This window comes from Ipomoea nil, unplaced genomic scaffold, assembly GCF_001879475.1.
Source record: "Ipomoea nil cultivar Tokyo-kokei standard unplaced genomic scaffold, Asagao_1.1 scaffold1416, whole genome shotgun sequence".
NCBI lineage: Eukaryota > Viridiplantae > Streptophyta > Magnoliopsida > Solanales > Convolvulaceae > Ipomoea > Ipomoea nil.
This window is the reverse complement of record NW_017617844.1, coordinates 1,967,111-1,980,052: the sequence shown is the minus strand read 5'-3', so window position 1 is coordinate 1,980,052 and position 12,942 is coordinate 1,967,111. Positions and strand designations below refer to the sequence as shown.

The window sequence follows — 12,942 nt, the reverse complement described above, 5'->3', positions numbered from 1 at the left end:
ATATTTGATAACATATTTAGCTTATCAGTCAATTTTGCTTATTTAACCACTATTAGCGGTTTAACTTAGTTAAATAATCAATATGAGTGTTTGATTAATTAGCATTTTGTAACAGATTATTGCTCCAAAATGTTAAAATTCAAAAAGTTACTCAAAACAATTTTTTCGATCAACTTTTTAAGAAAGTCATTTTGCATGTAATTGGCTATCAGCCAACCGCTAATTTACCAAAACACTTTTCTACAATCAATTAATACTATCAATTAGTCATACCCACTAACCTAATCAGCTAACAGCCATTTACCAAACACCCCAATGTTGTTCCTGTTTTTATATATGCAATGGTTAATACTTTTTAAGGATCCATAAAAAAGTATAATTATATTTTAACTACAAAGTATTACATGTCTCACGAGAAGTCTAATGAGTAGTTTCTACTAAGAGCCAAATTTGAAATCTTAACATTTTATAGTTACCAGTCAACTATTCAACTAAACATTGTTGTTCCTATCAAACATATTTCTGATCTTTGAAGTTACATTTTCATAAATTTAATTGGCTAGAAAATACTAAATGACATCTTATACTCTTAAACTAGTGGATATGGGATCTGAATATCTAAATCATTTTATTTTTAAAAGAAAATGCGATCATAAAAATTATCACAACTTTTTTCAATAATATCAAGACATTAGCTAAAACATTACTCCAAACTCTTTCTATGTAGTAAATTAAAAAACAAAACACATGTGCCTAATAATAATAATAATAATAATAATAATAATAATAATAATAATAATAATAATAATAATAATAATAATAATAACAATAATAACAATAATAATAATAATAATAATAATAATAATGAAATTTTTCTTGTCAACATTCTCTTGGTTGAGCTTGCGCATCAAATCTTTATACTATAGTTTATCTCTCATGTAATTTACAAATTATTATACATAAATTAAGTTTATGTAGCAGTCACTCTAGAAGCTGTAAAAATTCTTTAGGAAATTAAAAAAATGGTGTATTCTAGCTTAGCTTGTGCTTAACAAACATTGTTTTTTACAATATATATGATCCAAAGATTAGCAAGAAAATGTGGAATGATGAGGAAGCTTCGCACCACCACATAATTCAATGCTTGGAAATTGGCAAGAATATAATCACCCACCTCAGTCTTTCTCCTTTCGAGAAATTAAACATAAATATAATTTTTTGACTAATTGTCTAGTTATGTTTCTAATTTTTTAAAAAGAAATTACTAATTAATTTTTTTTTTATACTATTAACTCTATTACAAGATAGTATCTGTTTAATATATTTTCTCCTATATTATAGCCCGAGTCAATACTCGAACACCACCGAAGTTCGATTTTGTGACATTCCCTTAAGAAGAGTCACAGAGGTACCAAAAAAAAAAAAAAATTTAACAATTTGGGATATTTGCTAAACGAATTGTCGATAGAGATAAAAGGTTGAAAGATGTGCAATGTTAAAGAGCTCTAAACTAGGTCTTTCCCAAATACTCATTATTAGAGTATGGATGAGATGTCGTGAGTCTCTTTTTAACTTACTAAAAGATTTCGAGTTTAAGACTTTAGAATGTAACTACTTTAAAACTCATGACTGAGTGCAGTGTTGCAAAAATCCAGCCTAGGCACCGATTAATCGACGCCTAGGCGCTAGGCGCTGGCCAACCACCTAGCGTATCACCATAATCGGTGGTCTAGACGGCTGACCGGCTAGGCTAGGCCGCCTAGGCTGCTTAGGCGTTGACCGCCTATGCCTCCTAGGCGCCGCCTAGGCCTTCTAGGCACCGACTAGGTTGCCTAGTCGGTCGATTAGCTATTGTTCATGTTTTAAAAAATGGGTTATATCACTCAAAACGACATCGTTTTGAACAAAATAACCCTAAAATGTTCAAACTCTAGATGTTTTTTAGGTTAATATTTAATATTTTAGTATTAAATACTTTATAATTATCAAGTGTTAAAAAATTAAAAAAAATTTAAACATATTTTAAAAAAATAAAAAATACACGGGCGCCTAAACGCCGATTAATCCCCGCCTAGGCGCCTAAGCGCTAGGCGCTCCTCTAGCGTCTGGGAAGCGTCTAGCGATTTTTTCAACCATGAGTGAGTGTTTAATCATCCTCTAAAGTACTACGCGACCCAAATGAAATTAATTTTGTTGTGTGGAGACTTAATGTTCATGACTGATAAAATCTTAAGAACGCAATTCAATTCAAATCTAGATTAATCTTAAAATGGTGGAATATATTAAAGAACTCTGGGCTCAATTCGTTGATCGTTCTGCATGCAGTCATACAGTTTAATAGAAAATAAAATTGTCTAGAAACTTGACTCTTAAATCCTTAGTTACTTATCTTCTCTTCTGGAAGCATATAGGGTAGAATGAAAGTGTGGAATTTTATAAAAGGAATTTTAATTTAATATACAAATTATAATTACAAATAAAATGGTTGTATGTGGCAATGAAAGTGTGGAATTTAATAAAATGGTTGTATGCAATTAACAAATTACATATCTATAAATAAATTAAAAGTACATATATGTTAACTACATACATGTATATAATATACTCTTAACATATTATGTGTTTGTAATTAATAAATTATGTGTCTTTAATTTTTTTACATGCACAAAATTAATTAACGGGAAGACACATAATTGATAATGCAATGGTGGACCATGGTCCATAGTATAATAATTGACAATATATACTTTATATCATAAATGTAATACTTTATGACAAAATTATAATAGATAACTTGCATAAAATAAAATAATAACATAACAAAATTCCAGATATATAATCAATATACTTTAAGCCTTCGGGCCGGGGTGTGGGGGGCCCTTAGGGTTGGGGTTCAGCCTTTGGAAAAATATACTTTAAGCCTTGTATATAATACTTTATAGCATAAATGTAATAATTTATAACAAAATTATAATAGAAAATTTGCAGGAAATAAATTAAAGTTTCATTACATAGCATAATTTTAGATATAATCAATACTTTAAACTTTATATATGATATTTTATAACATAAATGTAATATTTTATAGCAAAACTAGCTACTCTGTAATAGACACAGATACCACAAGGCCCAAATTTTGCTAACCTGATCCGTCTCACGGATTGAGACTTATGAGAAGATTTCAGAGGAGATTTTGACTAAGTAATACTATAAGTATATAATCCAACAACGTAATTGTTAATGTAATCATAAAGTTGAAGATTTAACATTTGTAAAGGGTGTGTTGTATTGCATATATTTTCCTTTTTTCGGGGTGACAAAAGAAATCACGACCATTATCCAAACGGTGCAGGAATAAACATTATTTATGTGTAATAATCTGTCAACCACACAAGCAAGTTTTTATATACTCTAAATTTTTTACTTTGTAGTAATGTGAAATGCTACTAGGTGCTTTGTTCAAGAGATGTTTTTAAGTAATGTAACACTATTGAAAATCTCACATAATATAAGAATATGGGGAGGGTGTAATTCTATGAATATTGTTAAAAATGAACTAAAAAAAGGTTTAAAATTTTCATGTTCCTTACTGTTATCTCACATGTCCATAAACCAAACAAACGAATATGATATTACTATATTCACATTAAAATTTTAGATATGTGGCTAAAGCACAAAAATGCATCCAATAAAATAACTCGTCAAGTAGTAATCTTATACACTGAGTTTTGTAGAACTGGAATATGACATCTAGACGAAATCAATTTTTAAGAGTTAATTTGTCTCTTTTTTTTTTTTTTTTTAATAACGATTTCAAATTTATTCTCAGACTATCGTTTATTGTCATTTAACACCCTAAACTATCATATTTTGGACACGTTTGATTTGTTCGATGATTTTTTCGGTGAAATCTTATTTTAAGCAAGGATATTTTCATCTCTTCATTTTGTTTTCCAATGAGTTAACTTCTGCGGAGGTCCCTTGTTTTGTTTTGTTTTGTTTTTTTTTTTTCTTTGTTTTGTTTTGTTTTTTTGTTTTGTTTTTTTGTTTTGTTTTTTTTTGTTTTGTTTTGTTTTGTTTTTTTTTTGTTTTTTTGTTTTGTTTTTTTTTTTTTGTTTTTTTGTGAGAATTCTAAATTTAGTCCCAAACAATCGATTTTACCATTTAACAAAGCAGACTGTCATATTTTGGACACTTTTAGAGTTTTAGTCACTCCGATGACTTTTTTTTTGGTGAAATTCTCTTTTAGGCAAAGGCATTTTTGTCTCTTCCAATTTTCTACGCCAGATTTTTTTCGTCTCGATCGGCATCAGTTTGACCTGCTATTGTTTTAGCCCATGATTCTGTGAATCATTTACTATAGTTGTAGACTAAAAAAAAAACATATTCTTTTTCACCGGAAAATACCCTTTCATAAAATAGGGTTTCACTGGAAAAATTCATTGAAATGATCAAAATATCCAAATATGATATGAGGTATTAAATGACAAAAACGATTGTTTAGGACTAAATTTAGAAATGCCACCAAAGACAAAGGACCTCTGCTGGAATTAACTAATTTGAAAAATAATTTTTTTTAAAATATTTTTTTTTAAATGAAAAGACAAAAATACCATTGCCTAAAATAGGGTTTACAAAAAAAGTCATCAGAATGACCGAAAGTGTCCAAAATATGATAGTTTGAGGTGTTAAATGACAAAAATGATAATCCGAAACTAAATTTTAAATTGCCCCAAAGACAAGAAACTTCAGTTAACTCATTTTTTTAAAAATTTGATCTAATAACTTGTTGCAAATAATAATAATAATAATAATAATAATAATAATAATAATAATAATAAAGTCTAATAACATTTTTTTTTGGTACAGATAAAATCTAATAACATGTCATATCAACAACACTTAAATTTAACATGGAATAACCATAGTCAAGTTGGTTGGACAATTAGGCTGGATAACCATAAGGTTTCAAGTTCAATTTTCTATGAAAACTGTCATTGACATTCTTAATTTGAACTGGTCAACTACAGTCTACAGCCACCCAAAGTACACATTGAATTAACAACGACGGACTTTCTTGTAAATAAATATATTTAAATCTAATATTGTAAAAGAAATAATTATAAACCAAGTCATGCACCAAATTCATAACAATTCATGAATTTAAATTTTTAGATGAATTTGATGCTCAGCTTCTATGTTGTTCAAGTTAAAAATGATGAATTTAACAACTTGACACCGACCTTACAATGTGAATCCAAAGTTTCAAGATTTTTCTTGAATACACTCCGTAATAGTTTAGTCATGAAATTTACTACATAAAGACTTCGAAATGTGGTACTACTTTATAGCAAAATTATAATAAACAATTTGTAGGAAATAAAATATTATTACATATCAGTGTAGATATAATTAATATTTTAAACTTTATATATAGTATTTATAGCACAATTACTGTAACAAACACACATACCATAAGTCCATAAGACCAAGATTCTGCTAACCTGACCCGTCTCACGGATTGGAACCTGTGAGATGATCTCATAGGAGAATTTAACTAAGTAATACTACAAGTCTATAATCCAACAATGTAATTGTTAATGTAATAATCATAAAGTTGAAGATTTGACATTTGTAAAGAGTATTGTATTGCATATACGTTGGGATGACAAAAGAAACCACAATCACTATCCAAATGATGCACGAATAAACTTTATTTTTGTGTAATAACCTGCCAACCATACAAGCAAGTTTTTGTATACTCTAATTTTTTACTATTTACTAATGTGAAATGCTAGGTGCTTTGGTCAAGAAATGTTTTTAGGTAATGTAACATTATTGAAAATCTCACATAACATAAGAATGTGGGAAAAGTGTGATTCAATGAATATTGCCAAAAATGAACTAAAAACACTGTTATCTCACATTTCCATAAACCAAACAAACAAACAAATATGATATTTTTATATCCACATTAAAATTTTAGATATGTGGCTAAAGCACAAAAATGCATCCAATAAAATAACTCGTCGTCAAGTAATAATCTTATACAGTGATTTTAATGCATCCATTAACATTTGATCTAATAACTTGTTGCAAAAAAAAAAAAAAAAAAAAAAAAACAAAAACAAAACAAAACAAAATTAATGTGTCATATCAACAACACTTAGATTTAACATGGAACAACCATAGTCAAGTTGGTTGGACAATTAGTCTGGATAACCATAAGGTTTCAAGTTTAATTGCCTTTGAAAACTGCCATTGGCATTCTCAGTTTGAATCGGTTAACTACAATCCACGGACACCCAAAGTGCACATTGAATTAACGACTGCCGACTTTCTTGTAAATCAATGTATTTAAATCTAATATTGTAAAAAATAATTATATACCAAGTCATGCACCAAATTCATAACAAATCATGAATTTAAATTTTTAGATGAATTTGATGCTCAGCTTCTATGTTGTTCAAGTACAAAATGATGAATTTAACAACTTGACACTGACCTTACAATGTGAATCCAAACTTTCAGGAATTTTCTTGAATACACTCCGTAATAGTTTAGTCATGAAATTTACTACATAAAGACTTGGAAAATTCTGAATTTGATCTAATAAATAACATGAAATTTTCAACAAACTTGAAAAAATTCATACCTCATGGCCATTGAATACTGCAGCTTCAGAATTGTTTGGGAGAAACCAAAGGCACTCAAACACCCTCTATACCCCTAAGGCCCTAACACAAACCAAGTCAATTCTCACCTACCCCACATAAAACCTTCTTTATTTCTCCCTCTATTTAAACTCAGATTTTCTCACATCATTATTGCATACACAGCAAGGCATCCAAATACAGCAAGGCCTCACTGACCAATTCTCAGCATCTTTGAGATTGCAATGACCATTCTTGATACCAGGAGAGAGAAATCATTGCCCTCAACGCCGAGGAGGATGAGAGCAGACCTCTTTGCTTCATCAAAAACCAAATCTTCCCTCTCTTCCTTTTCGAGCCATTCACCACCTGCAACACCTTCCCACACTTTTTCAGAGGCAATGATGGAGGAAAACATTGATAATGCCAAGGTGCTTATCAAGAAATGGGATCCTAATGGGTCCTCCTACGAGAAACTGTTCGAGGAAAACAGAAAAGAAGCCAAGGAATTCCTCACAAGTGTTAAGGAGTTGAGAAGGGCCATGCACTTCCTGGTTTCACAGCATTCGAGTTCTGGCAAGCTTGTTAAAGCTCAGAACTTGATGCACATGGCCATGGCAAGACTCGAGAAAGAGTTTTATCAGATATTGTCTGCAAATAGACAGTATTTGGATCCAGAATCAGTGTCCAGTAGATCCTCTCACCTGTCACAGTCACTTTCAACTGATTCAGAGCAGGAAGATGGTGGTTGCTCAGATAATGAGATTCATGCAGCTGGTGAATCCGTATCTGAGGTGGAACGGTTGTCTGTTCTTGCTATGTCTGACCTCAGGCTGATTGCTGACTGTATGGTCAGCTCAGGTTATGCTAAAGAGTGTGTTAACATATATAAAATCATCAGAAAGTCAATTGTGGACGAAGGGCTTTATCACCTTGGAATTCAACAGTACAGCTCATCCCAAATCAGCAAGATGAGTTCAAATGTTCTTGAGGATCAGATAAAGAACTGGCTGCATGCAGTGAAAATTGCAGTGAAAACACTCTTCCATGGCGAGAGGTTTCTCTGTGACCATGTCTTTTCTGCATCTCAAACCATGAGAGAAGCATGTTTCCACGTCATAGCAAAAGAAGGAGCCACTAACCTGTTCAGATTCCCAGAACTTGTTGCGAAGACCAAGGGATCACCAGAAAAATTTTTCAGGCTAATGGACTTATATGAGGGGATTTCAGAGCTATGGCCTGAGATTGAGTCAATCTTCTCATATGAATCAGTCTCAGCAGTCAGACTGCAAGCTCTCACCTCTCTTCACAAACTCTGCAGTTCAGTCCAAACCCTACTTTCCGAGTTTGAGTCATCTATACAGAAGAACTCATCGAGAACACCAATTCTTGGTGGAGGGATTCATCCATTGACCATATCGGTGATGGATTTTGTATCATCCCTGGGAGACTATAGCGATGTACTCTATGACATAATTGGTGACTCTGCTGGATCTCCTGCACGATCACCATTTCCAGAATCATACTTTGAGAGCCCTCCAAGTGCCTCTGAGACTCCAACTTCAGCAGTATCTGCCCGACTTGCTTGGATCATCCTCGTACTCCTCTGCAAACTTGACAGCAAAGCTGAGCTCTACAATGATATTGCTTTATCCTATCTTTTCCTAGCCAACAACCTCCAATATGTAGTGGAGAAAGTAAGGTCAAGCTTCCTCAAGTGTCTCCTTGGTGATAACTGGGTTTCAAAGCTTGACAGGAAGGTAAAATCATATGCAGCAAACTACAAAGCAATGGCGTGGGCAAAAGTGTTTTCATGTCTGCCAGAGAGATTGGATCCATCACTATCGCCTGACAGTATAAAGGAGCATTTTAGACAATTCAGTGCTGCCTTTGAAGAGGCATACCGGAAACAGACAGCATATGTGGTTCCTGATGGGAAGTTGCGAGATGAAATAAAATTGTCAGTAGCAAAATTACTAGTACCAATGTACAGGGAATTCTATGATACATACCTGGAAGTACTGAGCAGTGAAAATAACTCAGAGGTGATGGTGCGGTACTCTCCCGATAATTTGGGAAACTACCTGTCAGATTTGTTCCATGGGACATCAATGTCAAGGAGTTCGTCATCATCATCTTTATCATCAAACTCCCGTGTACCACGGTGCCTTAATTAAGTCCAGGCCATTTACAGCATCTGGATCATATGTTATTTTCATATAAACAAATGTACAACTGTTTCTAGATTCAAGCTGTAAGTTCTTGCTATAAAGAAACTGTCTCTCAGGGGATTCAATACCAAAAGTGAAAATTTTCTTTGTAACAACTATCAACCCTTCTGACCAGTATCTAACTTCTGAAACAATTCAAACAGTATCCAAGAAACTCCATCAATACAGAAAAGTATAGTAAGATTTTGTGATGAGCAATTAGAAGGATAAGCAAATTAGTCAAGTTACACCCCTTCCATATATTCACAAATGATAACATTATACTAACACTGAAGTCTTACACATATAGCATCTGCCAATACATTTCCCCTCGTTGCATCACGGAAGATGAAACTTTTTGTTTCCAAATTTAGAGGATACAACCTACACAACTTACTATTGTTTTCAAATAAGAATAAAATATTCTCCAAGTTTTTGTTTCTGACATGAAAAGAGATATGCTATCTACATTCGAGACTAATAATTTTCTTATTGACATTGCATATGATTGGCACATTATTCTGCTGGCCGAGGAAGAGATTGCCAGCCTGTGCAAATTTGCAGTACAGATTTGAGGGAGTCTGAAACCGTTTCCAATGTCCAGTTAGGGTAAAATTCACTTGGATGGAAACATTGCTCACCAACTCCATTTAATAAGAATCCTTGAGCTCCATTCAGAAACAAATCACCCTCTGATCTAATTATGCCTGATCTTGCCTCCTCCTTATCTGCTGCCTAAATCATCAAAATAACTCAATAGCTGATGAAGTTGGTCACATAAATGCACATAGTTACACTTTTTAAAAGCAGTGGGATATTCTAATTACCAAAAACATAATGAGAAGACATAGCATAAGAAACAATATGGGAAATCTTTGGTTATAATCCCAATCAATGTTGTTAAGGCGGACTTTCATAAGTTACTGCATACATTCTTAATCCATCTCCACATATTTATCATTCCAATACAGAACCCTTCTCTAGCATGGAATGTCATAGAGCCTTCAATTGAAATATATTGAACAATTGGAGATTATATTCACTAAAGTATAGATGAATAAGATAATCCATATGTTCCATAAGGGGACACAATTATTGTATTTCCATTTCCAGCACAAATAGAACAAGAGAAAATCTATGCAGAAAGGGCAAGCCCAGAAAGAAGCAATAGGATGACCTTGTTGTGTGTAATAAGCTTGAGTTTGAGCACATTATATGAACACCTCAGATATCTCTTTAAGAAATGAGTCAAGCAAGTGTAAACTCAGCTTTCCTCATATAATGTAAAATATTATATATGCACAACATGTCAACACACAACTAATACATTTTTAAAATAAAATAAAACAGTTTATATGAACAATTTGTTTGAATAAAGTGAGTCAAGTTCAAACACCAACTGTTCCTTAACCAACCAAGCTGAGATCAAGCACAAGAAATACCTGCTTGGCTCAACAATAAAATCATCAGATCATTTTTTTTTGGTTCTAATATAAAATTTTGGTTTTACAATTCCAAGTGTGTATAATGATAATGCAAATTAATGTATAAAACTTGTGGAGTTACCTTCTCTGTGTAGTATTCAAAAGCTTTTTTCTTTTGTCCTGCTTCATAAATGTTGCATTGAGAGTAAATCTGGAACCAACCATAAAATGGGTTAAGTGGTTACCTATTTTTAACATGCATGAGAAATAATATACAAGAACCAAACTTACCTGTGATTCTACACTGGCACACACAGCATATATACCCCAATTTCTTGTGTAATTGTTGTACAGGTGAACTTTACCAAATCTAACACGAGGCTGCCTTTGGCGTGTACCATCAAAAAAACAATGGTGAATGGTCACTCTTATACACCGATCATTGACATGAGAGGGGTCTGCTCCAATAAGCATTGTTTTGTCATGATTTGCAAAATAGCATCTGCAAGGCAGAATTCTTCATTACTCCATGTCAAACAACTCGGTATACAATGTCAGAAAAACTAGCTGACCTAGAAACAGTTATGTCTGTGCTTTGTCTTGTTATGTCTATTAGGCCATCATCATAATCTCGGAGTGAACAGCGATCAATCCATATGTGCCTAGAATTGGGTTTTATTTGAATGCCATCAACATCATGACCCCTGCCACCTTCAAACTCCAAGTTGCATACAATTATATGTTCACATTCCTTTAGACGTAATCCTTTGCCAGTCAGCTTTACCCTTTGTCCACGCCCGTCAATTGTCTTATAAGATGACACACTCAGGTAGGATGAGAGATGAATGACACCTGAAACTTCAAAGATAATCCACAGTGGCTCTTTCTTACGGCATCCATCACGAAGTGATCCTGGACCATCATCTACAAACAAGAAAACAAAATCACAATATCAGTCATACTGAAGTACCTACTAGATAACTTCCAGCAGAGACCCTTGTCCTGCTAGACCACTAGCACCTGAAAATATCATCAGATCTTGAAGACATCCCCAACAGCCAACCATCAGACAGGTGAACTTTTAAGAATAAGATGAAATTATAAACAGCCATTTGCCTTTCTGTTCAAACAACTATTCTTCAACTTGATCAAAACAAAGCTGTTTTTGGGGCAAAACAGATTCACTTATAGGAGTCACTACAAACTGATGAGTATATAAAACAAAAAAACTTTTCTAAGAAGCAGATGAAAGCTACATAACAAGCGTAGTGACACCCCCTTCTATCAAGTAAGATACACATTATGAAGAACTATAATGAGGAAATAAAAATTTCAACTAAACCATGTCAGAAACCTCTAAAACTTCCCGAGCCTTCACTTAAAGTTAAACATGTAGGCAGTTATAGCAATTATTATATCAAAACAGTAAAACCCTACGAATTAAATTCTAATAAGAAAAAAAAAAAAAAAAAAAAGGAAAGCAAAATCACCCATGTGGTCAAGTTAATAAAACACCATTTTTTTAACAGATACCCTCTTAAACTTCAGATAGACATTCTGATTCAACTCTAAACAATTTAGCAAAAGCGTTTTTTGTTGTGATTATCTTCACAAAACTGTGGTTAGGTTACAAAGTAATTTCGACTACAATATACGTCAACAATTACAAATTATATACCTAAGAAATCAGAAATTGGAAAAGAAAAGGAAATAAAAATAGGAATAAAGACCAAACCGGCCAAAGTGGTAACACGATAAAGGCCACCGTTGAGGCCGCCGATGGAGAACCTTCCGAATCCTTCGGCTCGACCGGCCAGAGATCTGAGGTTAAAGTCGACGTCAGCGTAAGGTAATGCTGCCATGGTGGTTCCTGTCCTGGCGGACCACTGATTTCTTCGGCGGTAACCGTCGCGGGAAGTTAAACCGGAGTTTTGTCTCGGCGGGCTGTTTTTTTATGTCTTGGGACGTTAACGTCACCGAGAATTTCACGGCGGGTTTGGCTGTTAATGTCAGTAAAGTTTTGGGGGTGAGAGCTGTCAATGTGGGTAAATTTTGTTGTGGAAGAATAAATTTTAGTTTTCGCCTCCTAATTATTATACATAAATTACATTTCGTCATTAACTATTAAATTTTTTTTAATTAAGTAGATAATTATATAATTTATATCACATTTAATCCTATTGTTTAATTTGCCGGCCAACTATTGTTAGAAATGCTCATTTTGAAAGAAGCAAATGCAGTGCTCTTTCCGGAGTGCTCTTTTCGGAAGAAGCAAATGCAGTACTCCTTACGAACATGTTTCTTTCGAAAGAAGCACTTTCAGCAATAATTGGTTGAAAAATTGGACAGTAGAACCAAATGTGATACAAATTACATAGGCATGGTATCTAATTAGAAAATTTTAATAATCAAGTACCAAATGTAATTCATATATAATACTCAAGGGCCTAAGAGTGAAATTTATATTTTTCTCAAAATAAAAAAAGTGGAATTTTCTCTTCTGTGGATCATTAAGGTGTTTGGTTGGATGTAATTGATTTTTTTTTTTTTTTTTTTTGTTACAATGGAATTTAACACCTATCAAAACTACATTGTTTGGTTGGATGGAATTGCAATTCCCTCATTTTATTTTGTGGAATTGCAATTCAAATGTCC

General features: G+C 33.0%; 2 protein-coding genes across 2 annotated transcripts; one reads left to right on the top strand and one right to left on the bottom strand.

Moving 5' to 3' along the window:
• The first annotated feature begins 6,472 nt into the window (after positions 1 to 6,472).
• Positions 6,473 to 8,976, top strand: LOC109187122 (exocyst complex component EXO70A1-like). The gene has a single exon (XM_019337275.1). It carries the CDS (start codon positions 6,899 to 6,901, stop codon positions 8,828 to 8,830), a length of 1,932 nt encoding a protein of 643 aa, XP_019192820.1. The 5' UTR covers positions 6,473 to 6,898; the 3' UTR covers positions 8,831 to 8,976.
• Positions 8,977 to 9,099: 123 nt separating this feature from the next.
• Positions 9,100 to 12,304, bottom strand: LOC109187123 (putative pectate lyase 21). The gene is made up of 5 exons (XM_019337276.1): positions 12,023 to 12,304; positions 10,860 to 11,211; positions 10,579 to 10,789; positions 10,430 to 10,498; positions 9,100 to 9,598 (listed from the first exon to the last, which is right to left on the bottom strand). Exons 1-5 carry the CDS (start codon positions 12,147 to 12,149, stop codon positions 9,380 to 9,382), a joined length of 978 nt encoding a protein of 325 aa, XP_019192821.1. The 5' UTR covers positions 12,150 to 12,304; the 3' UTR covers positions 9,100 to 9,379.
• Between the last annotated feature and the right edge of the window lie 638 nt (positions 12,305 to 12,942).

Coding starts and splice junctions, on each gene's coding strand:
- LOC109187123 (XM_019337276.1), bottom strand. CDS start 12,149: ATGGCAGCATTACCTTACGCTGACGTCGACTTTAACCTCAGATCTCTG. Junction 11,212..12,022: donor TCGTGTTACCACTTTGGCCG/GTTTGGTCTTTA, acceptor TCTTGTTTGTAG/ATGATGGTCCAGGATCACTT. Junction 10,499..10,578: donor GTGCCAGTGTAGAATCACAG/GTAAGTTTGGTT, acceptor GGTTGGTTCCAG/ATTTACTCTCAATGCAACAT.
- LOC109187122 (XM_019337275.1), top strand. CDS start 6,899: ATGACCATTCTTGATACCAGGAGAGAGAAATCATTGCCCTCAACGCCG.